This window comes from Ranitomeya variabilis, chromosome 1 (assembly GCF_051348905.1).
Source record: "Ranitomeya variabilis isolate aRanVar5 chromosome 1, aRanVar5.hap1, whole genome shotgun sequence".
In the NCBI taxonomy this organism is placed as follows: Eukaryota; Metazoa; Chordata; class Amphibia; order Anura; family Dendrobatidae; genus Ranitomeya; species Ranitomeya variabilis.
In genome coordinates, this window is record NC_135232.1 from 663,844,478 (window position 1) to 663,871,291 (window position 26,814).

At 39.8% G+C, this 26,814-nt stretch overlaps 1 protein-coding gene across 3 annotated transcripts in view; it reads left to right on the top strand.

Annotated features, from left to right (window-relative positions):
* FMN1 (formin 1) overlaps positions 1-26,814 on the top strand; it is a 445,090-nt gene that overhangs the window by 384,583 nt on the left and 33,693 nt on the right. For all 3 annotated transcript variants that reach the window (XM_077263405.1, XM_077263415.1, XM_077263424.1), the window contains 6 exons: positions 9,145-9,206; positions 9,637-9,725; positions 11,967-12,096; positions 13,146-13,292; positions 17,307-17,366; positions 17,519-17,639. In XM_077263405.1, the coding sequence (XP_077119520.1) occupies positions 9,145-9,206; positions 9,637-9,725; positions 11,967-12,096; positions 13,146-13,292; positions 17,307-17,366; positions 17,519-17,639 (609 nt within the window). The remainder of the gene's footprint in view (positions 1-9,144; positions 9,207-9,636; positions 9,726-11,966; positions 12,097-13,145; positions 13,293-17,306; positions 17,367-17,518; positions 17,640-26,814) is intronic.

Genomic DNA, 26,814 nt, shown 5'->3' on the forward strand with positions numbered 1-26,814 from the left:
GACAATCCCTTAAATTTTAAAGGGCAAGATTCAATTGCAATCCTAGAAGTCTCATTTATTCCATTATAACCATAAGTCTTATTTATGGAAGTCCGGTTCATCTCTACACACGGTTTGTAAACTGTTTGGGTTAGGATAAAATTTCCATTTAACATTATTTTTCTTAACATAATTTAAGGTATAATCAGAGGAGAATATGTTGCAGAATTTAGTGTGTAGTCTGTACAGGAGCAGGCTCGGTGCTTACACATATGTCATTTTAATTGCGCTCACTGTGGCATGAGTGGACTGTGCTGCGCAATGCGTTGGCGCCTTACGAATGATAACATCTTTCCTCTAACTCTTATATTGCAATCCTGTGTCTCTCTGAGTGCTATTTTATTTGGATTTTCCATAAGCTCCTGGGATAATATTTGGGATGTCACAGGATCCGTGTATCCTCATAGATCTTGTAAAACTTCCCCCTGGTGGCATCTGCAGCCCTGAGGTGTTCAGAGGCGAGAATTGTATAATCATATTGGATTTAGCGTGTCAAAGCACAGGACTCAAAGGAAAGTTTCTACTTAAAACAATTCAATAACAGGAGCGTGTGAAATGTAGCCGGCGAGTTTATTTTTTTATTTTTATAAGCGCCTGCCTGGGAGCTGGGTTATACTCTGCTCTATGTCCCATCTGACGGCTATTATTTTCTAATGGGAGCAGGTTTGCTCTAATGACACTGCTCAGTATAAATTCTTTTTGGAGTGAGCAGACACTGTAGGGCCACATAAAAATGTTTGCCTTAATTTCCCTGCAAAAAAGGAATTCAGAAACCAGACCTGGCTTGTAACAGATTTTTAAAGGTTGAGGAACCCAATAAAATTACCAGCCTTGCACAGCATGCGTCTGCTTCCTTTTGGACTTATTGGTAGGTGTAGGTGAGATATTCAGGAGGTTGACAGTGTGTGTAGGAGGGAAGTGAAAACCCACCAGGAAAGACTGGCTTTAATGAGTCTAATTTGCACTACTTGGCAAGCTTCATGCAGACAAGCTTCATAACATTAGCACTTTTCAGACTGTTGGAGGTGTGAGCCTTGTGACACTGCTCCTGCTGGCTGGTAAATGAGACAACAGTACATTGCTTAATAATGTACAGCTGCCATAAAAATGGTGTAAAATGTAGACGGTTTTATCACTTATGAGAATGTAAAGTGGCGTCATCTGTTCTTTGTCATCCACAATACCATAAACAATGGATAGCCGCTGTCTTCTGCTTTATGGCTTCATTTAGACTGAAGTAAGCCTCGTATGCAGTACCTGTTCAATCAACCTGCCGTATTTCTGTATAGCCACCTGTTCAACTGAAACCCACTGAATTTTTTTCAGCTTGGCATATTACAAAATATGAAAACACCATATTGTTTACTGCCTGTCATGTCCCACGACTTGAGAAGAATACAGTATTGTATTGTCATTATATTGATGCTGTGTCATTGCTATGCACTTAAGTTTACCCTTTTTAGGCATTTCTTCTGTCTCTTTCCTCATCTGTCTCCCCAGCTCTGATGTCAGTGACCCCTCTTTTCTTCTTTCTGTGCCTATGTTGTCAGCCATAGTTGTGTGAGTATCATACCTATAAACAACTCTGGTTCAAAATAGTCTATTGACCTACTATAATTGTACAGAACTAGAAAAATTCAGCTTGAAAACAAGCCACCTTCTGGAATCTTCATCCATGCATCTGAAGTTTAGTTAAGCTATCTGATGAAATTTCTAAGTGTCAGTACTGGTACATAGTTTATATGGATATATGTCCCAAGAGCTCCACACTCACAGCCTAGTTATGGCGTCCGAATACGGACACATTGGAAAACCATAATAAATAATTCTAATAATCAGAGATCTGTGTCTACAGCCCATAATTCTGATATAAAGAAATCCATTGCATTTGCTGTTAATAGAAGGATATAAAGTCTCTGCTACCAAATGGAAGGAGTCATCACTTCCTTTACATCCTTCTATTTTTTAATTTTTTTTTTGTATTCCGAATACCTGTCTGAACCAGATCGGTATTCTGGAATGATCTAAACATTATATATTCAAACAGTATTTAAAGTATTCTGTGTCTTACTTGGCCACTAAATGCATTAACACATTGTCGAATTTTGATTTTACTTTTGAAATGAATTGACTTGAACAGTAACTCAAAGCTTTGGTTCATTGTGAATAGGGTTGTCTTTTGAACATTGTCCTTTCACATATGCATACCTGTGGAGTTTTTTCTTATGCTGGTTTTCAAGGCAGAAATTGAACTAAAAAAGGACAGCTGACTGATGCACCTTTCTTTTGTATTCACTCCTGTAGTCTAAAAAAAAAAAAAAAAAAAGGCATCAAACCCTCTCTGACATTAATGAGTACATGGCATCTAGTAAATGTTGGTGTACCCACTGAGTTTTTGCCATAGGAAGGCACTTCAGAAATCTGTTGGTGGTATTTTTGCTGAAGTCTTTTTTGCCAACTTAGTCATTGCAACTGCCATTTTTTCCCAGTTTAATAACTATATATGAATTAGTGAGCCATTTAATCAAAACTTGTGGTTTTTGAAATCCTCATGGTTTTGGAGAGTTTCTGCTCTAAGACCTCAGCAAAAACCTTCATGTGAGGAGTAGAGGGGGGTAATTACTTCATGTGATCTAGACTATATGCTTCACTTAATTCATCTTAGAATTGTGTTTGCCTTTTTTGCTGCCGCATCACGCTGCTGACTTGAACAGTCTGTGATCAATTAGTATACCCAAGTATTCACATGTGCTGTTGCTTAGCTCTCTTCCTCCCATTTTGTTGATATAATTTTTGTTTTTCTTGCCCAGATGTAGGATTTTGCAATTCTCCCCATTAAATACCATTCTATTAGTTACTACCCATTGTTCAAGCTTATCTAGATCCTTCTGAATCCCTTCTCTGTCTTGTCTAGTGTAAGCTAGGGCAGAGCAAAGTACTGTAGTGCACATGCGCCGTCGCTCTTTGACCTTTCCCGGCACCTGAGCACTGCAGTACTTTACTCTGCCCTCAATAGGGCAAAAAAATATGCCTGTGCAGGAGCGCAATGCCAGAAAGTCTGCGTGAATGAGGTAAGGATGTATCGAGCAAGATGAAGGGTGGCAATTCTAAGAAGAAGGGAGGGGTCGGACCAGGACCAGCGGCATCCCTCGGACGGTACTGCTCCGTCCAACAGGTGAGTATAATAAAAGCTCTTTTTCTTCTCTTTCAGGTTAGGTTGGGGGGTTATATACAACATTATAGAATGCTGTATATCAGGTCTGAAAGATGGTGGAAGTATCACATATCATTCAAACCTAGTGACAGGTTGCTTTTAAATTGAATGGTATACTCAACGGCTTCTAAAAAGTTAGATTCTAAGTCCAAAAGCTATTCAAACATAAGTGAAAACAGAAAGAAAATGATGATCTTTGTAAAGGAAGAAAAACAAGTAAAAATTTTAAAAAGCTCCCTTCTCTTCAAACTGGAAGTTTACAATGGGAAAGTATGTCCCAGCAACATGATTCTGTAAACTAAATACTATTCTGGCACACTGGGTTGGCCAACTTTATTTAAAGTAGAAGAAAACTTTTATTAGGAAAGAAAAGTAGTTATGACAGGAATCGCCGGAAACAATAAGTAGAAAGCTCTGTATGGACATTAGAAGAGCAGACGACAGAACGCGAGTTATATTTGTAAAGGTTCAGAGAAAATAACGCTTGCAGAAATACAACAAAGGATGGCTCCTAAATTTATAAACTCATAATATCCTTTAAAAATAATTAGAAAAAGGATTTCACATATGAAATTGGGCAGAATTCTTTGGCCTCGAAAACTGCTAAAGTAATGCATTAAAAAGTTATTTGAAAAGTTTATAAATATTAAACCATTTACAACAAAAACCACAATCCTGCAGGGAACTTAAACCATGCTTCAGTGTTGTTTGGTAGTAATTCTTTTGTGCAGAAACATTTTAATAGGATTTTACTGGACTGTACTTTGCCTCAGTGAGTTCAAATTGGTTTACTGTACTGTATCGGTAGGCTCCGGTGCCCTTGTCTGCGAAATTGAGTCCTGTAATTTTGTTGCTTGTGAAGGATAGCATGAACTAAGGTCTATTTTAGACATTTGTTTTTTTGCATGTGTTCTATCATTGTTTTAAAGGATAGAACTCTTGCCTACCATAGTCATTGGGACTGTTCACATTTCTGATTTTTTTAATATTGTTTTTGCGGACGAAGTGGTCCCTGCAAAATCGAGTAGACATGTCCAATGTTGATCCAATTGTTGGCAAAAATGTGATGGCATCTGAGTGCTGACCATTTTCATAGTCAACTAGATGGAAAGTAGAATAACTTTACATTTTTATTTTATGTGCTCACCTATATATTGATTTTTTTTTTGTGGGCACAGTCTATCAATTCCAAATGTTTTGGTTTGATTCATCAAGTGCGATTTTTTAAAAGTCTTGTTAGTTAAACTTTATCTGGTTTCAGGATTGTATATTCAAGAATTTGTCTTATTTTAAGTTCCACCATTTTAAAAAATATTATCGTCAGTCTTGTATAAGGAAAAAATCAATAGGGAGCTAATCACTTGGACCCCCAGCAATTCCTTTAAGTTTCCCAGTGAAATAAATAGGACGTTATATGCAAATAGTTTATTGCACATCTCCTCCTGACCTGTTAATACTTTTAACCTTTGCTTCTTTATTATTAATGTTTAGATATGATCATGCTTTTATGATGACACATTAAAAACGTAAACCTAAAATAATCACCTAAGACCCAAAGTAAAGACACTACAATCTCTTTAATATGACCACCCACAATTTCACTGACAATGAGGGCCATAATGCATGGCATATACGGAAACTGAAAATCCATCACCAGAATATCTGGTATAGATCAGAGGTGGTCTTCTGAAAAGAGATGCTCTTTATGACAGCTACCACTGTAGAAAAGAAAAGAAAAAAAAAAAAAAATCAAATCTAAGATTTCAAAGATATAAGGAATTACTCAAATAATTCTGAGCAAAACTCATGAAGAAATATTTAATGTGAGAGTTTATGTAATAATGTACTTTTGAACAACACCATTCATTTTACCAGGTCGTGTACTAGAAAACTGGGAAAAACTTCCAAGTGCTGTGCTACATAGAGGCAATGATTAGATTACCTCTATGTAGTAGAATTACTCACTTAACAGTAAGCCGGCAGTGACAACCATAGAGTAACCAGGAGAGCTCTGGTTGTCATGCCAATGAACCGGTGACGATCACGTCACAGGGGTCACCGGTGGGCGGATATCTGTCCTGATGGTTAAAGCGCAAGTTAAATGCCGCTGTCAGCATTTGACAGCGGCATTTAACTGGTTAATAGCCACGGATGGATGGCGATTCCGCTTCTATTCCGGGCACATGTCAGCTGTTTAAAACAGCTACCGGGAAAGATGTGGGTTCACCGCCGGAGCCCACATCAAAGAGAGGGAGTCAGACGTTGGCGTAAACTTACGACCAACGTCGGAAAGGGGTTAACGAGTAACCGTCATGTTAATTTTCATTTGAATGAATAGCACACATAAAATTAAGCTACTTTGTAATATATCATGAGATATATGCTTCTTTTTCTGCCAGAATTGATTAGTCATTCTCAATTCTGAGGTACAATCTGTATTCAGTGAAGACTCTCATTACTGGGATAGGAAATGTCAGCTGCTACAAATACAATTCTATGTAGATGAGGAGGGAGGAGCTAGAGGCAGAGCTCCTCCCTCCTACTCCCTTTTATGTACATAAAATCTTATCCATACCAACTGCCATCTTCTATCTCAATTCTGGCATAGAAAGAAGCAGACTTATCTGATAAGGTATATTACACAGTTGCTTATTTTCACATGTATTATTGATTTATGAAATAAAAATGTAAACAATGGTTTTGCTTTAAGACTACATTTTCTGGCAGTTTGATTTTTTTTTAAATTTTAATCAATGGCTTAGAATAGCCAAAAGTACCAAGTTAACCAGTACTCTTTCATCGTTCTCACTGGATTCTGCATCCTGACTTCCAGTGATGCTCTGACAATGACATATGATTGAACGCCTGTCCATGTCAAAACCTCATTGCGACAGGCCAGAATATAGGGAAACCCAGGAAGCAACAGGAAAACCCAGGAAGCAACAGGGAATCCGTAACGGGTGTATTAACTTTCTATTTTAAGCCGTTGTAAGCTTTGGGTGAAAAACTTCAAGGTGCTACATAACCCCTTCACAATCCGCTGATTTTTGCGCTTTGACTTTTTTCTTTAACCCTTTCCATGAGCTATAACTTTTTTTTTTCCATTGACATACTCGCATGAGTACCTGTTTTTTGCAGGATGAGTTGTAGTTTTGACTACCACCCTTCATTTTACCATGCAATGTATGGAAAATTGATAAAAAGAATAATAAAAACCTATAAAAAAGTTAAATTATAAAAACACAAACTGTAATTCCACAAATGTTTTACGAGTTTTGTTTGTAAAAGTGATTATGACCAAACTTGTATTTTTTATAAATATTTTCTGAGACCCATAACTTTATTTTTCTATTAATAGAGGTTTGTAAAAGCTTTTCTTTTTTTTTTTTGTGCACAGAGCTGATTTTTTTTTTTTATTGAAACCATTTTGATATGTTTAAAGGATTTTTATTGACTTATTTGAAAAGCGCGAAGGCTGATAAATTACAGATCTAGTGGGTTTTTTTTTCATTTAATTTCTTTTAACATATGGTTTAATTAACTTTGTATTGTTTATCAGATTTTTGCATATAGTATCATTGCAAACCAATATATTTCTGTTGGATTTTATTTTTAAAGTTAGAAGTGCGAGAGGAATTTAACTTTTATTTTTTTTGTTTAAAACTATATACTTTTTTACATTACTTTTTGTCACCAAGGGTACTCGAATCTGCGATATTTGATCTTCTAGTTTACTGTAGTATTGAAATAATATAATTGGCATCTTCCTGTGAAAGCCCATCATGGCAGTAATGGGGGCCTTCAATCTGCACCCCACAATTGTATCTTGAGGGGGTAAATTGGAGCTGTTGTATAAGCCCACTGGCGAATCACTCACTCTATTTGAATGCTATTCTTAGCAGTGATGTAACTTGAAGTTCATGGTTCTCAATGCAAAATCATCAACGCGGCCCACAATTATTGCAATTCTTTAATAGTATTAGTCTTTTCATATAGACCAAAAGGATTAATTGGACCCCTTTGGCTCCAGGGCCCAGGTGTGATTGCATACCCTGCTCCTATTGCAGTTACGCCCCCTGGCTCCTAGTGATTAAGAGCAGCAATTAGATGGTTAAACTGCAGCAATTGGAGAAAGCTTGGTTTACTGATATAACAGAAAGATGTTGGCTTTGTTAGGGTGTTTTCACATTGCGTTTACACACATGTTTATTTAGTGGCTCTGTCGGGGCTTGAAACCCACGCAAAACAGGATTCGGATGTATGCGCCGACATGGCCATAGAATGTAATGGTGCTGACAGAGCGGACGTATGCACTAACGTACATTATTTTCAGGCATATACGTCTGCTGGAAATGGGAACCCAGATGCAGTCCACTACTTCTGAGTGTCCGCCTCCAGTAGGCATGTACAGGCCCGAAAATGATGCACGTCAGAGTGCATGATCGCTCTGCCAACACCAATATAGTCTATGGCCCCTTCGGCGCATGAGCTTCGAATGTAAGCCCCAGCAGAGCCACTAAATGGGTGCCTAAACACAATATAAAGCACCCGAATACAGCTAGCCAAGTAAGGTGCAGGTTCAGCACCAGTTCAATTTAATTTGCTACTCATACACCTTAACCTTAATCTTTAAAATTCCCTTGCTTTTATGCAAATATACTTGGAAGGATTAATTGCTTTGACACCTGCTGTACATATACAGACAAAACATTGGGTTGCACCCGGACCAATGGTAGTCTATGTTGGTCAATTTTTTATTTATTTTTTTTGTCCTCTGACCACGATGTTCTGAGAGAAAATATTGCTGCATGTCCCAGTTTGATCCAATGTTTGACTAACACGGACGTGTGGAGAAGATGGAGAAATTTTGTTCTCTTCCGAGAGAATCAGATCAAACTCCAATCAGAATGCGATTTGCATAATCGGTCCAATTATCGCGAATGAAAGAATCTTTGGCTGTCTGACCCTAGCCTTAAGGTCATCACTGTGATGAAACTTTTCTCCTTGCTATTAGGACAATTGTCAGCAATTTGACAGATTACAAGAACCATCTGTAACAGTGCACTTCCTACAGACTGGGTATGATTTTTAAGTATCATTTACCGATTAAGAAAACCAAAATTGCTGACACATAATCCTCTTGAAGTTAGAATTTGTTGGGAAACTGTTGTCTAAAATTGCTGGCTAAGGAGATACTTGATTAAATGGATTCTTAGAAAAATTTGATTAATGTCTGATTAATGGAAAATGCTTGGAAGGAATTTGTACATACAAGCAAATTGTGCTCTATAGAGTAATAAAATCTATATACAGACTGGACTGTGGCTGTTCATATATGCACGTATCTTAATACTTCTGCACTTGGAATAACAAAACAAAAACCAGAGCAAAAACCTTAAACCCTACGGTAAGAGAATTGCGTCCAGACATTACTTTTTATTTGGGCAGTGCTTTTTGGGTAAATTTCAACCACTTAATTTCTTTTTGACCCTCAAACACATTGTTCATAGACCTTTTGATTTGATGTTTCCTTTCTTACTTCCTTTTTTCCTTGGTCAGGTTAGACATACGCCTTGTCATCACTGACGAACTGGTGGCTAAGGATACACCACGCATCATCTACAGCTTTTTAAATGGAATGGACGGTTGGGTCTACCCTAGCCACAAGTCTGTGATTACTTGAGGGAAAAGGCGCTAAAAAAAAAATTATCAGACCATATATTTCATTGGTTTTGATGACTGCTTTACTCTGATTTGTGTAATCTGTCTACAAAGTATGTTTCTAATCTAGTTTTATCCCAATACAAATTCATCATCAACCAGAATATTTGTGCTTTGAAGCATGTAGATAATTTTATTCTCTCCATAATGTTTAATTTTTATTTTCACAGCTATCTTAAATGTAGATGATTCAATTGTGGATCTGGAAACATTAGAAGCTTTGTATGAAAATGTAAGTACATTTTAACTGTCTAAATTTCACATCACCTAGTGCTACTATTTTTATATTTCATTGCTGATGTAACCGTTTTTGGGTGGTTCTTGTAACCTTCGTAAAGTTTGCCTGTTAGTCTCAATTTTTTATCACTGTACAAGACTTTAGGCGGACAATATAGACAACCTGCTATTTTGCAGTTATATCTATCATGAATAAATTGTCAAGCATCGGTGATATCTTGTCTGCGGTAATGTCCATATGTTTCTGAGGAATATAATTATAGTGATAAGACCTTTGTATATATTTGCTTGCATAGAAATGAAATGATCACGTAGTAGCTGAGCCAAGATATTACTTTTTTATTTTAATTCCTATAGTGTGTATATAAATCATGTAAATATAGCATACATACATAACTAATTTTTACCTTTTTTATATTATTTAGAGGGCTCAAAAGGATGAGCTGGAAACGATCAAAAAGCATTATGAGACCTCTACTGCAGAAAATGTGAAGCTGCTAGACAAACCCGAACAGTAAGAGCCATGACATCTGCTCCTTGTTGTTTTATAGTATTGTGGTTAATAATGTCACTGAAATCTGTATGTATCGTTAGATGGGCGATTCCAATATAAACTAATTATGTGAATGCCAAGTTTGGGTGATGGCTCATTGTGTTGGAGCCACTTAGCTTTTTGCTAAAACTACTGAGTTTTTCAGACTATAAGGCACATCTAAGTTTTGGATGAGGAAAGTAGAAAAAAAAAAGGTCATTACGTACTGTTATGGAAGGGGGGTGGAGCTGCTGCTGACACTGCTATAGGGGTAATATTCCCCATTCTAGTATATATATGCCCTCCCCATCCTGATATATATGTCCCCATCCAGGTATACATGGCTCCCCACTCCCCATCCTGGTACACATAGCTCCCAATCCTGGTATACATGGCCCCCATCCCCATTCTGGTATACATGGCCACCATCCCCATCCTGGTATACATGGCCACCATCCCCATCCTGGTATAGATGGCCACCATCCCCATCCTGGTATACATGGACACCATCGCCATCCGGGTATATATGGCCATCCTCCCCATACTGGTAAACATGGCCCCTTCATCATCATCCTTCTATATATGGCCACCATCCCCATCCTGGTATATATGGCCACCATCCCCATCCTGGTATATATGGCCACATCCCCATCCTGGTATGCATGGCCACCATCCCCATCCTGGTATACATGGACACCATCCCCATCCGGGTATATATGGCCATCCTCCCCATACTGGTATACATGGTCCCTTCATCCCCTCCTGCTATATATGGCCACCATCCCCATCCTTGTATACATGGCCACCATCCCCATCCTGGTATACATGGCCACCATCCCCATCCTGGTATACATGGCCACCATCCCCATCCTGGTATACATGCCCACCATCCCCATCCTGGTATACATGGACACCATCCCCATCCAGGTATATATGGCCACCATCCCCATCCTTGTATACATGGACACCATCCCCATCCTGGTACACATGGCCACTATCCCCATCCTGGTATACATGGCCACCAATACCCATCCTGGTATATATGGCCACCCTCCCCATCCTGGTATACAGGGTCCCTTCATCCCCTCCTGCTATATATGGCCACCATCCCCATCCTTGTATACATGGCCACCATCCCCATCCTGGTATACATGGCCACCATCCCCATCCTGGTATAGATGGCCACCATCCCCATCCTGGTATACATGGACACCATCCCCATCCGGGTATATATGGCCATCCTCCCCATACTGGTAAACATGGCCCCTTCATCATCATCCTTCTATATATGGCCACCATCCCCATCCTGGTATATATGGCCACCATCCCCATCCTGGTATATATGGCCACATCCCCATCCTGGTATGCATGGCCACCATCCCCATCCTGGTATACATGGACACCATCCCCATCCGGGTATATATGGCCATCCTCCCCATACTGGTAAACATGGCCCCTTCATCATCATCCTTCTATATATGGCCACCATCCCCATCCTGGTATATATTGCCACCATCCCCATCCTGTTATACAAGGCCTCCACATGCTGCACACAGGAAAAAAAAAAGAAAAAAAAACATTCTACTTGCCTTCCCTCCGCTCCCTCGCAGCCACTTCCTGTTCTGATGCCAGCAGCTGTTTGAGCATGTAACAGCGCATGACGTCACTGCCATGCATCCTCAAATGCTGAGGTCAGCTGTCGAAATATTCATTGTGCTCCACGCCTGGGATTATGGGCATGAAGAGCAGTGAATATTCATTTTCTTTAATAGCAGGCACAGTGTTAGCTGCAGTCTCCGGCTTCCTGCAGCTGCTGTGCGATTACACGTGCCTGCTATTAAAGAGAATAAATATTCACTTCTCTCCATTCCCATAGTACCTCCCACCTCTCGGTGCCAGCTCAGTGCCTAGAGGTGGGAGGGATTATGGGTAGCGGAGAGCAGTGAATATTCATTCAACAGCGTGCACAGTGTTAGCCGCTTCAGCCGGATCCTGCCTCCTGTGACCCGCTCTTCCGCTGCTACTCCTCTCCCATCCACAGCCACAGGGGACATATATATATAATGTACATCCAGATTGTAAGACGCCCCCCCTTTCTTCCAAAATTTTGAAGGAGAAAAGTGTCTTATAGACCGAAAAATGTGGTAATTGTTTTGTAGTATATGTTTAATGACATGTTTTCTTTTGCTCATAGATTTCAAAAGGGTATTTTTTTTTATCCAGGTTTTTATACGAGTTATCTCAGATCCCAAATTTTACACAGCGAGCAAAGTGTATAATTTTCCAGTCCGTCTTTGCTGAAGGAATTGGCTCAGTTCATAGGAAAATAGACATAGTCACCCAGATCTGCAAGGTGAGTGTTACTGAATGTCCTTTCAATGATCCTGAGAATGGCGCTTTGGAAGAAGGTACCGTATAGATGAATGGAGGTGATCAGTGCAATTAGCTTACGGTAATTTCTTGTTTATGGATCTACTGGAGAAAGCTGAGCACAGCCCTTTTCTCTGAATTGACAGTTATCGAACCACTGGTGAAGCAGTCCCCTATCCTATGAAGTAGTAAATCGCTATTTTGGGAATAAATTTTATATAATAGTTTTATTATTGCATTCTCAAAAGTATGCTCTTGAAATCTTTGTCAACTAAAAATGTTCTTGCTCATAAATTTGTATTTTCCCAGTAATTTTTAAAACTTATGGTATAATGCAGATCCAAGTCATGTAAGGCTTTAGGGTATGCGCACACATTGCGGAAAGGTGTGTGGATTTTTCCGCACTGATTTAGGTAAATCCGCAGGAAATCTGCACTGCGGATTTACTGCGGAATTACTGTGGATTTACCACGGTTTTTCTGCGGATTTAACCTGTGGTTTTACACCTGCGGATTCCTATTGAGGAGCAGGTGTAAACCGCTGCGGAATCCGCACAAAGAATTGACATGCTGCAGAATAACCAACACTGAGTTTCCACGCGTTTTTTTTCCGCAGCATGTGCACTGCGGATTTTGTTTTCCATAGGTTTACATCGTACTGTAAACTCATGGAAAACTGCTGCGAATCCGCAGCAAAATCCGCAGCGCGTGCACATACCCTTATGGCTTTCTTTAGTTTTCAACCTAAAACTTTGGGACAAAGATTTGTCAAGTTGTAAGTGGAGGTTCGATGGAGCTTTTTTTTGCACTTGTTTCATAGATTTAAAGTCTACGAACCTGACGGAAACTGAAGTGTAGAGTACGCAGTTGTCTCCATTAACCCAATGGACTTTAAGTGGAAAATAAGCACAATTTTTTTCATTTACACTACAGTTGAGCGATCACAATGAACTTCTTGCTTGGGGTTCCCCCTATTCTAGTGATTGTGGGACATCAGTGTAGACGTTGGTACATTGCTGTGTTTATTTTTCAGAGCTTGTTGGAACTGGCTGCTGTAAAAGACATCATGGGCTTAATTCTTGCCTTTGGAAACTATATGAATGGAGGCAACCGGACGAGAGGACAAGCAGATGGATTTGGGCTAGAAATTCTGCCAAAACTTAAAGATGTCAAGAGTAGAGTAAGCTCCAGACCTTTACATTTTTCAATTTAATTAACTTTTTAAGAGAATAAAAATTAAACTTATATTCAGGATTATTTATTTTTTATGTGGTGGTGTGTTTTTGTTTTTTTAAACTGCTTTACTGCTTTTGCAATATTGGAAATTGTAAAATGAGGCTGTTAGCAACCACATCATAGTTGTGTTTTACTTTCCACTGGATCAACACTTCAGATATATAGACGGGTTTTGATGGACCCTTGTCTGTAATATAGTAGTAAATAAAAAGTAATCAATAATTTATAATAGTAGTAATAAAATCAGGTGGCGAGAATTAATATGCATAAATAAAAAGCAATTCTGACAAGCTGAAAACACATGCAATAGTGTGATGCATCTCACAGATGTAGAAATTAATCTCTTGTTAGTGTTTTAAGGCAAGATAAGTTCATACTGTTTACTGTTTTCCTCCAGTTTCTGTTGGATTTTGTATCATTGTTAATATGGAACTAAAACTTAAGGCAATCTCAAAAGTATTAACACTATAGAATATTACCAGAATGTCATCTTGCTGATTCTAATGACAGGAAGCACCATTGATCTTCAAAATCAAGTGGCCATATTAACCTTAAATAACAAGTTTTCCACCCGCGCAGTGACTGTTAAGATCCTCCGAGGTGTAGGCAACTCTTATGTTGCCCCATTCACTGAATTTCTCCAATCTTTCAGTATTTTTTTTTTTCAATTAGCAATTTGACACAATTACAAATACCCATGTTGACCCTTGACATGCAAAATCTTTGACATGGAAAAATGATTTTTACATTTGTTAGTGGTTAATTTTCATTCCTTTATTCATTTTCAGCCCCCCACCACCATTACCACACTTATAATCAGTTTGCCAACTGATCCAATCTTCAGATTTTTCCCTTGTAGTAATGAAGACTAGATGTCAGGTCTTTTTGTATCCTCGGGGCTGTGATTTCAGTAGCACATACAGTGTCAACACAACATCTATCGTGCTCTTATTTCTTCTTTTCTATAACCTGATTTCTCTGCTTTCCCTGAGACTGTAGATACTTTGTCCCCTCTCCATGCTATGGCGTTCTGTATTCAATTACATCCCACTTCCTGACACAATGTCTAGTACTGAGAGTAGGGAGGAAGAGTATATCATAACCAGGAGCTGAAACGGATTTGTAACATTTTTGTAAAAGCACAAAGCCAAATAAAGGACTTCCCAACACTGTGCAGCAGCAAAATGGTTGAAAATGTTTAATGAAGTCTGGTAAATGACTTGATGTTGCATTTAGGAAGAAAATTCCACATAGCCTTTAAAATGATAAGCAAAGCCTTCCAAAATGTTTTTGCAATGAGATAATCATCTTCAGGGGTATTGGGTGAGTGACTTTACAGTTGCCGGTATTGTACAAATTAAGAGGTTTGTCCTGTCTGCACTTTGTGATACATTTTGTTAGCGGTCCATTCATAGAATAAAATCTGCTGCCAATAGTGCTTATAATAATTATTTTTATTTATATAGCGCTAACACATTCCACAGCACTTTACAATTAAGGTTCTGTTAATGGCACCTACAGGGAAGTAGCAGTGATTTTGTAATTGCGCGCATGGTTATTATTGCATTTCTTACAATAGAATATTCCAAAGACACAATGTACAAGAGAGATGATCATATGTTTAAAAGTAAAATAACGAACACACTTTGGCACAAAACCAGAGCTTTGGTGTAAAGAATGTTATTTGCAATGGTTGGTATTAATATGTTGTGCCTAGCTGGTAGCTGACAAGTTGATTGGATGCCATTCAGACGGCGTTGTATGTGTTAAAGAAATGTATATTGACTGTTTCCCATGTGTGAATTAATGATTGGTGGATCCTTATCTGTTGGGCTGTTTATATGTGTGTGACATATGTCTTGCTGTCGGAGAAGTCCAGTGGAACCATTTGTGGAATGTCAGAGTTGTGTGAAGACTTGGCTGACATAATTGTGAGTTGTAGATCTCCCCCTAGGGAATAGTCTACTGATACACTGTATACTTGCCAAGACATCTGAAAGTCCTTGGTTATAAGTTGATACATGGAAAAAGCTTACATACATGTTTGATAAATAATAAAGCGCTAAACTGTCTTGTCTGCGACATCTAAAGTTGAAGGTAACTCCTCCCTGTGGTCATAAACAATCCAATATGACAATAGGTACACCCATGAGGACATACTGAGCACTTTTGATAATTAGGAGGATTTTGCATTGCCCAATTTTTTTTTCAAAATATATTTTTTAATTTGATATCCTGTTGTGCAATTCTTCTGTAGTATTAGCAAATTAATGTTATTATGAGAGAAAAATTGGTGTGTACACCTATTTGTAATATTGGCTCTGCTTACTAGAGATGAGTGTATTTGCTTGGGTTCCCTCTTATTCGGCAAGCTATAGCGCTTGCCGAATAAGCTGCAGAGGAAATCTGGCTTCCTGGATCGCGCCGGCCGATCAGCGCTGCAGCTGCATGTGTCGCGGCTGTGTGACAGTAACGACACATGCATGGAGAGACCAACAAACAGGCAAATTCACTCATCTCTACGGCTTACCCCTCCGCCACTTTTTTCTATAGATTGACTTGACTGGCTTATTGTGACTGCACAAAATTTTCAGCTTTTGGTTGGTTTTGCTTATAAAATGCATTGATAGATTGTATAAAAAATATGAAGTTGTCATCCTAGGTCTAAACGTTAAAGGGGGTTTATCATAAGAGACATTTATGGCATTGCCACAGGATATCTGATAGATGCGGGTAGGAATATACTTAGCCTTATTCACAACTCCCATAGCAATTAATGCAAGAGAAAGCATACTTTGGCTACCATCTCTCCAGTCACTGCAGGTCAGTCGCCAGCTGGAATGTGCGATCTGCAGACCACCATTCTTTTCGATTATTGTGGGTCCCAAAGATGGAATTTGCTTGTCAGACTTTTATGGAATATTCTATAGATATGTCTTAAATGCGTATCGAGACACTACCACTTTAAGCTTGTTTTCAAGGACTGTGACAGGTATTTAAATGATGCCATTTTAGTATGTACCATATTTTTCGGACTATAAGACTCACTTTTTGCCCAAAATTTTTTTGGGGAAAACAAGGGTGCGTCTTATAGTCAAAATGTACTTACAGTTAGCGTGGTGGCAGCAGGAGTCAGGCGATTCTTCCGGTTTTCCGACACTGCAGGGCGATGGTCTTGCTCCCATCCCAGCCTGGTGTGGCAGGTTCGGTTGTGTGGGGGGCTCCAGTGACATTTTGTAAAAGCCTGGAGCCCTCGAACTTCTATTGCCTCGATGCTGTGGCCTCCAGGAAAATGGCCGCCTGAGGCAGCGCATGCGCAGATTGAGATCTCTGCTCTGAGATATCGTCTTCCGAGTTTTCGGGACGAGATCTCGTTGCTGAGATCTCAATCTGCGCATGCGCTGCCTCCGGCTGCCATTTTCCTGAAGGCCACAGCATCAAGGCAATAGAATTGCAGGGGCTTCGGGCTTTCACAAAATGTTGCCATAGTCCGCGCACCACTGAACCTGCCACACCTGACTGGGATGGGAGCGAAATAATCGCCCTGCAGCACCAGACTGGGATAAGTTTCCCCGGAGACCACCGCATAGCAGCCATGCTTTCACAAAACATTGCCATAGCCCCCCGCACAGCAAAACCTGTGCACCACTCTGGGTAATATCATCGCCGGACCACCAAATACCCCCTGTGAATCTGCTACCTATCCCCCTTGGTAAGCTGAATTCAGGACTGTAAGACGGACCCCCATTTGACGCATTAATTTTTTCACCCATTTTCCTTCTGAAAATTTTGGGTGCGTCTTATGGTCCGGTGTTTCTTATATCCAAAAAATGCGGTATATACATATTAGCCTGTACATTTCTCACAGTAGCCAGTAGCTGACATTACATTTCATGTTATTTAACATTGCTTCATCTTGCATTCTATCATAAGATGACTGTATTTCCTCTGTTGTCAGAATAATGGGGTCAGTCTGGTTGATTACGTGGTCCGGTATTATCTGCGCCACTTTGACAAGGTAAGAGTAAGAGAGTTGTTTGAATTCCTTAATGCGATATTGGCTCTGTTTGTTATTGTTTATGCCCCCAAATTTTTTATTTTTTTACATCTTTTTATAATATTTTGTTTATCAACATAGAAACTGAGTTCTGAGAACTTTCTTTTCTGTAGGATGGTGGTACCGATAAAAGTGTCTTCCCAATGCCTGAGCCGCAAGATTTCATGCTGGCTGCGCAGGTGAAGTTTGAGGATCTGGAAAAAGACTTAAGAAAGCTGAGAAAAGATCTAGAAGGTAAATTAATTGTCTTTTTTTGAAGCATTCAAGGTATAAAATTACGCAGATATGATATAATAAAAGTGGCAGTACATGACAGTATTGAGTGAGTTGTTGAATGTCAAACCTGAGAAAAGGCATGAGAATTTATCACGTTGAAGAGAACCTGACAAATGCTGCCCTCTCCACTGGCAACAATAATGTTGGCTCATTCATTTGAATGACTGCCGTGGCCACCGACTAGTTGTGTCGCTCCACAACCTTCCCAGCTGATCAAGGTTGTCAACTGATGGACGCAAATCAATAAAATCATTGTCGGGGATTCCTAATTTAGACAAGTTGTCCAGCTGGCACAGCTACTTTAAGTATCAGACACCACTTAAATTATTTTACTAAAATTTGTCAACTTAAAATTTCAGTGTCACAAATTTATAGTCCGTGTAAATATTTATTTTAGTGAATTTCCTTATTTAACATTTTAGAACCAAAAATCAGTCATTACTTGGAAGCAGATCAGCAGATGAATGATCAGTCTGGGATCTAATGACAAGAAAAAACAAATGTTGTTCAAATGGGGATGATAATAATGGAAATCTAATTTCTCGGCAATATGAAATGATAACATTAATGTAAACAATATGAATACTTTGTTAATATATGATGTGTATAACAATAATAAAAATGAACTTGGGGGTGGGAGGTTCAGTACCCGTGTACATCAAATCTGTGGGAAATGGACTTGAAGCATGCAAGAATTCCTCTCTGTCATCTGTAAGGCCATGTGTTTAACTCCACAGAGCTTTCTTGTTTAATAAGAGAAATACTTCTCCCCGCACTTGTGTAACAACAACTTAACAGCTCCAAGAAAAGAATTTTCAATTGGTAAAAAGGGATTGAGGAAGAAAAGCGCAGGGCCAAGATTAGAGAGGGGAGAGAGTTTTAAAGCTGGGACATAAAATAAACAGTTTATAAGCTTTGCTTACGCTTTGACGGGTATGTTTGAGGCTGGAAGATCAAAGGCTGCCGTAGCAGCACCATGTAGATTGGGTTTCTTAATTTTAAGATTTTTCTTTTTCTAATATATTATTGAAAGAAAACTTTTAATTTGCAGAAGTCTCATTGTTGTTCATGTTTTATAAGGATCTTGGTTAATGTTTTCCTTAAGCTGACAGACGGAAAAAAAACCCCTTTCTTTTGGTTCATGTAGAAAATTAGCAGAAGTGATCAGTTCCCTTGCTTGACTATAACTTCGCTGGGGCCAGACATCCGACATATCAACTGATAGGTGCTCCTGCACTACCTGAGAACGGCCAACCCACCACGTAGGAATCTGTGTTCTTCCGATACGGTACGCTGTGTACCTCAAGATGCAATTCGGGAATAAATTTACGCCTAGGGTGTACCAATTGTGTGTCCTCCCCTTTGTGGAAAACACCTGTAATTCCGGTGTTCCTTAGAGCCACTTTGGCTGTTTTGGGCAAGTGACCAGGTTCCTTGTGTCACTGCTCATCCAGTTACTTTATTAATACACATGCAATATTCCTCTTTAGATTTTTTGTTTCGGCCATCAGTCATTTTGAACCACATAGACTATTTTTCAGTTGTTTTGTTTTAGTACACACAAATAATTTTCAGTTTTTGGTTTTTTTTTTGTACAATGCACTGATCACACGCGGCGTTCATTATTTTAACCTGTGTATCAGACACTGCCTGCAGACAGGTGATGCTTTTTTTTCTCCAATCTTAGACATTGCCTAAAATAAGCGATGTTAAATTCATGTATTATCCAGCATTTAAAACAAGCAGCTTATTTGGACTGACTTGCTCACTGTTGGTGGAATTTTGCAGCACTTTGTATCACATATGTCTGTGCCAAATCCGCTTTCAAGCAGATGCTAATAAATCTAGTCTAGATCAACCTCTATTGAATTATGAGACAAGTCAGGTATTTGTCAGGGTTCCATCATTTTTTAACGACAAGCATCGTGTTTTTGTCATCAAAAATATCAGAAATCGAGAAACTTCAGCATGAACCAGAAATTTGAGTAACTGGTTTTGAATTACCGTAATTCATCAGTTATATGCCATATAGATGTTCAAACAGTGAATATCGGCTTTTCTGCTAGATCAAGTAAAAAAAATAAAAATAAAACACTATTAACTTGCAGCTATGAGGTTAATCTGCAGGTTCGTTCCAAAGCTTTGCATCATGTTTATTTTACTCAGTTATATTGCACCATTAATTTCACATCTTTACAGACATCTTCATCACTGTCCCCATTGGGGCTCACAATCTACATTCCCTATCAGTGTGTCTTTGGAGTGTGGGAGGAAATCAGATAACCCGAGGGGGGGGGGGGGAATATCCATGCAAACACAGGGAGAACATACAAACTCCTTGCAGAGGTTGTCCTTGGTGGGATTTGAACCCAGCACCCTATTGCTGCAAGGCTGTAGTGCTAACCACTGCGCCACCTTGCTGCCAAGTGTTCAAGCTATGACCTAACATGTTGATTCTGAGTAAGGCATAAAAAACCATAACGCAGATGCTAATTGACCTATATTAGGGGAAAAATACATTCCTAACTCCCTGGCTCAACATCCCATTACAGAATCTAGTACCCATAACCTGTAATATATTTTTTTTCAGAAAGGCATCCAGGTCCTCCTTGAACTTTTTGTAGTGAATCAACCATTACAACATCATGTGGCAGAGAGCGTTCCATAGTCTCACTGCTCTTACTGGAAAGAACCCATAGTCTCAATTCTCATGCCGTAAAGAATCCATAGTTTTTACATTACAGAATCTCCATATGTGATTATGATTAAACCTTCCTTCCTCTTGATGTAGAGGATGCCCCATTGTCACCGTTGAAGGTCTAGGTGTAAAAAGATCATTAAAAAGATCTCTGTACTGTCCACTCATAAATTTGTACATTGTAATATCACCTCTAAGCCTTTTTTTTTTTCCAAACTGAATAACCTTAGATTGATAACTTGCAGTCACACCCATTCCATTAATAAGCTCGGTTGCTCTTCTCTGCACCCTCTCTAGTTCAGCTATCTCCTTTTACACCGCAGACAAAAATTGTACTCTGGATTCTAAGCATGGCCACACTAGTGACTTGTATAGAGGCAAAGGTATGTTTTTGTCATGAGAATCTTTGCCTCGTAAAATGCTTCTGATTATCTTATTAGCTTTGGCAGCAGCTGCTTGCCACAGGTCACTAAGTTGCGTTTGCCGTCCACCTATACACACAAGTCTTTTTCAGCGACTGCTTTACCCAGTGTTTTACCATTTTGCACATAATTATACATTTTTTCTTCTGCAAAAGTTCATGAAATTGCATTTATCTACACTAAACTTCAATTGCTTTTTTCTGCCTAAACCTCCAACTTATGAGTTTTGTGATCAAATCCTACTTTTACACCTTCAAGATTGAAAACCTTTACCCTAAGACTATACATTAACTTTATATTGCACAAATGATTGATTTTAAAATAGATTTTCACTAGTTGGCCCCAATAATATAATAAAGCTTATATTCACCTCCCATGTTGGCGCCTTTCCCACGGTGTCGGCACTCGCTCTCCCCGGAGCTCCTGTACTGCTGTTGTGACACTCGAGCCCAGCACCCAATCAGCACTGCGTCACTGTCCCTGGCTCCTGTCAAATTGAACAGGAAGAGGAAGTGAGAGATCAGCTACAGCCCGGACTTCATCTTCATGTTCGATTTGTCCAAAGGTCGGGACAGTGACGCCAGCGCTGATTGGGTGCTGGGCTCAAATGTCACAACAACTACACGATAGCTCCAGAACCCCAAGTTCTGACACCGCTGCAACAGTGCCAGCACAGGAGGTGAGTATAGTTTTTTTTTTTTTATTTTATCGGGGCCAAGTATTTTGATCAAGAAGGGGTTGTCCAAGTTGTGGAAACCCCTTTAACTACAGCCAAAGAAATCCACAGTTCTGTATGTAATCTGTTGGGTTGCACCTTTCACTGCATAGTTAAAATTATAAGTTTTACTTGAATAGTATGTATTCATGGGTTTTACATTGGCTTTTGTTTTCCCCAATATTCTTTATCATCCAGACTGTAGTAATACTCCTTTGATAAAACTTTTAATTGTGGTCAGAATTCATATTTCGTTATGCCGGGCTTAGCACAGTTACCTGGAATAGTAACTGAGCACAACATTTTTTTTTTTTTTACCATTTCATTTCTTATTTATTACAGTTCTAGTAATGCTGCCCACAATTTTCTGTTTGTCTAAAGGTACCTTCACACGAAGCGACGCTGCAGCGATAGCGACAACGATGTCGATCGCTGCAGCGTCGCTGTTTGATCGCTGGAGAGCTGTCACACAGACCGCTCTCCAGCGATCAACTATGCCGAGGTCCCCTGGTAACCAGGGTAAACATCGGGTAACTAAGCGCAGGGCCGCGCTTAGTAACCCGATGTTTACCCTGGTTACCAGCGTAAAATCTAAAAAAAACAAACAGCACATACTTACATTCACGTCCCCCTGCGTCCACTTCCTGACTGACTGAGCGCCGTACAGTGAGAGCAGAGCGGTGACGTCACCGCTGTGCTGCTTTCACTTTCACTTTGCGGCGCTGAGTCAGAGGAGGAAGCAGACTGCAGGGGACGCAATGTGAGTATGTGCTGTTTGTTTTTTTTACATTTTACGCTAGTAACCAGGGTAAACATCGGGTAACTAAGCGCGGCCCTGCGCTTAGTAACCCGATGTTTACCCTGGTTACCAGTGTAAAATATCGCTGGTATCGTTGCTTTTGCTTTCAAACACAACGATACACAGCGATCGGACGACCAAATAAAGTTCTGGACTTTATTCAGCGACCAGCGACATCACAGCAGGATCCTGATCGCTGCTGCGTGTCAAACGAAACGATATCGCTAGCGAGGACGCTGCAACGTCACGGATTGCTAGCGATATCGTTATAATGTCGTTTCGTGTGAAGGTACCTTTAGGTATATAATGTAACATTAGACCTTATGAACTTGTGCTCGTAGACTGAGGCTACCGATGCTTAAACCTCTCATAAGAGGAAATTTCATGGATTACTTGATCTTACAGAACTTGGAGGTTTGTTTGCATAACCTGGACCCCTTTGTGTTCTTATCCTCTTAAGTTTCCTGACCTTTTCTCTTAAAGGTTTCCCTAACATGACACCAGTCTGTGTTCCAATGCTCCACCCAACAAATGTTAGTGGTCGCCACTGTCAATTAGCGTCCGCACTCTTGATTACTGCCACTGATTAGTATGGGTCACTTCAATGTAATAATCTCATAATGATTTCCACGCAGTACTGAAATAGAGAGAAAAGGATGAGAACTTATATATGCACATGAAATATCATTTTCCCCTTCAGCTTTTTTTTAATCTAATTTTATACATTAAACACAGTTTTCAGTATTTAAAGGAGTGCTTAGCTTTTTACAATTCCTTTTTTTCAAGGGTAACCCAAATATGAGCTGGTCACAAGTTGTTCCACTGCTGAAACCAGCAGCAATCCTATGTAATCTGTGTTGACTGAAGCAGCGCAGTGGTAGACAAAACCAGGCATTACATGGTGACTCTGTATTATACATATGTGCTGAGACCTCTTAAGACAGAGGGACACTTTTTGTAGCTGTAATCCACTTGGCTAAGTTATGGAGGTTACAAATGAGAGACTTTGTCGTCTTCTGGGATATTTGTCATTTCTAGGCTGTGCAACCAAAAAATGAAGAATTGGGGTGGGGTCAATAATAGATTTTGTAATATAGTCCCTGGATGGTTTATAAAATTTGGGACCAACTCCCCATTATCTGTTTTATACCTAGTTAGCATTAAAGAAGCACTCCCACTCTTTTTTTTTTCTTAATATATTGCAGTCATCATATTATATAGCAATGTGTACTTACATTTGCCCATTTTGCCTTTCTACCCAGTTAATTCTTTTCTTTTCCATTAGGTTTATGACATCACCTGATTAAAATCTGACTAGATAAATCCTTCTGAGCTCTATACAGAAGCAGGATGTCAATTTTCAATGTTTGATTTGTAAGTCACTGTAAAAGTCCCTGAAAGTTGAGGCAGCAGCTGGATCATGAGTTGAAAATGGGGAATGATAAATGTAGGGACAAGATTCTGTTTCAATATAGAGCAGAGAAAAGAGATTAACTGGTAGAAAGGCAAAATGAGAAATTGTAAGTATACAGTGCCATATAATATTATGACCATAATATATTGAGAAGGTAAAAACTTTGATTGGTGGAGTGCTTTTGGAACGCCCGCCAGGGCCGTGGGGTACTTTGTACCAGGTCCGGTACTTAAATGGATGTGTCACGGTGGCGGCGACCCCGTACGTGGCCCTGGGGGCCCATGTTAAGGGAAAAGTTTTGAAAAGAGTTATGAATAAAGTTGTGTTCGTGACGCCACGTGTGGTTCTCGGTTAGAGGTGACCGACGCTGCTTAAAGGGGTCCACTGGGGTGATGTTGTGGCAGCTAAGATGGTATTCCCACAGGTGAAGCTGGGTCACCAGGGCTCTCGGTGTATATGTGAAGATGGTGAATGATGTAGCAAGAAATGAAGGACACAGGTTTGCAGTCTCTTTACCTGGTTTACTGAAGGATTCAGGCAGCCACAGTCCAGGGTCCCGGATTACAGGTAGGGTCCAACCAGCTTGGAAGCGAGTTGGGAGTCCCCCTTACCAGGTGGGGTTAGAAGCCTTCCTTCTAGCGCTGTAGTGTAGGCCCTTGCTGCCTTAAGCCTCTCACAAGGTCCTCACGTGTTCTCTCTGTCCTCCAGGTTGGTAGGACACTACCCGTGCGACAGGTAGCTAGAGCCTTTTTACAGGGTCTCTATCACGACCTGGGCTCTCTATTGTTTCCTCAGGTGTAAGGGCGGACAGGTGACATATAATCCAGCTGTCCTGCCGGTTTCTATTGTGCCACTTTGAGTCCGACACAAGCCCGGTCTTCCGGCTACCGGTGTCTGCGCTCTGTAGGAAAGTAGCCCAGTCGCAGCTATTCTCCAGAGTTCCTCAATCTCCTGCGCTTCTCTTCCCCTCCACGCTCTCTACAGCTTTGTTCAATGTTCTGTTCTCTCTTTCTTTCCAGGAGCTGCAGCACTTCTCGTGGCTGCACTGCCCCCTGCTTCATTTTCCTCTGTCTCTCTGACAGGAACTAACTAACTCCACTTTCCCTCTAGACCAGAATATATATAGGGGAGCCACCCACAAGCTGGATCAGAGCTCCCCCTTCTGGCCTGGAGTGTGAACATGTTGCATGTTTGTGGTTACCTGATAAGAGCGATCCTGCCTCGCTTCCAAGCATGACATCACTATACCCATGAGGAAAGCAATGCCACTGTGACAACCAGGAACCTGGGGTGTCACACTTTGAAAAGTCCCGCAAAACCGCAACACCATCCCTATCAGTTGGTGATTGTGGCAAATCTATAGTAGTATATCACAATACAAAGGTGGATTGATAATTTAACCAGAGTGCAGACAGAAATCCCAAAAAGCATTCACTGTTGTGAACGTGACAGTTGCCCAAGATCACGTGATCATATGCGAGCAATTTGCATAGGTGTGGTCATGTGCTGACTAGACTTTCCTCCACTACTCTGATTGTTCTACATTAGAAGCACGGGAGAGACTAGTCTGCATGTGACCAGAAGTATGCAACTCTCATACAAGAGGTCACAAAACCATTACTCCGACAATGAGAATACAGGGGAATCGTGACCCCCATACACATTGTACACTGTCAAGTTTCGACAGTTTGCGGTTACATAGAGTAATGGCAGACTTTTCTTCTTCTCAAGCTTTTAAAAAAAAAATTGCAACAGCTGTTAAGATGTTCACCAACAAGAACAATCATTTGCCTGCTTGACTTTAGTTTCTTGGTTCTTGCTCTCCATGGTTCTTATCACATTTCCAAATAAATTAAACTAAGTTATTTAGTTAATTAGTGAACATAATATGGTCCTATTGGAAATTAGATCAAAAGGAGCATGTGCATATGTGATCATGCATGACCTAATTTTAGAAGTGAAAGGATGTCCGTAGCTCAGAGATTTTGGCAACAAAAAATGCAAATAAAAGCACTTACGGTAACTTGACGACTGCTTGTAAAACCGCTTCTTTCAGATAGAAAATATAAAAAAACATTGTGTCACAATTTAGTTGTCTCTTTTTTTTTTTTGCCTGACATCAGTAGTGATTAGGCCAAGTTTGTACCTGGCCATTTTTAGTAGGTCTCTGATTTTGGTTGCGGAACGATTTCTAACTTTAACTGAGTGATTAACTTTAGGACTTAAAGTTTATGAAAATAAACCAAAGATATTTTCTTCTGTTGGTTACATTGTCCTCATAGCTAAACTTCTCCCGCAATTCTCCTCTTTCTTTTTTCAGTCATCGTCTCTTCTGCTTGTCACTGCACAGAGCTACCAAATTACTAAATGTAACATCTGAATGTGGAAGGACTTCTTCAGATTTAAACAATCAGAGGGGATGATCAGTATAACAAAAACATTAACTACTTTTTTATTTTCTTAAAACCGTTGCCTGTCTACAAGATGTGCATATCTAAGGATAGTTGGTGGAAAATAAGCTCTCTATCGCACATTGATTCCATTCTACCACTGTCAATCAACAAGTTTATTATCTTCAAACTATCCTTACCAGAATCCTACAAGTTCAGGAAGTTGTGGCTATAGTGGTTGTTTTTACAAAAGCGGACAGGGGTTGTAGTCATAATTAGAGTTGAGCGAATATGTTCGGACTCTGTCGCCAAATCTGAATTTGCCATATTCGTGCCGAATTTATGTTTAATGATCGGTTCCTAGCAATATTCTTTTATTTCTACTCCCATTGACTCCAATGACGTTCCGCTGTGTTTGGTGAATATTGCAAAAACAATATTTGCCACTGATTATAATCGGCACTGATTTTTAAAAAAAAATTCGCTCAACTCTATCATAATGCAACATCAAGAGATGAGCAGATCCAACGACAGAGAATACCAATTTTTGGGTAAGTATAATTTGGGACCAACAGGGATTCCCTATGAAGCGCAGTTTCTTTCTCCTTTTCTATATATCCTGCCTCCAAGATATTTGTGGTATTGTAGCTCTTAGGCTACGTTCACATTTGCATTGTGCGCCGCAGCGTCGGCGC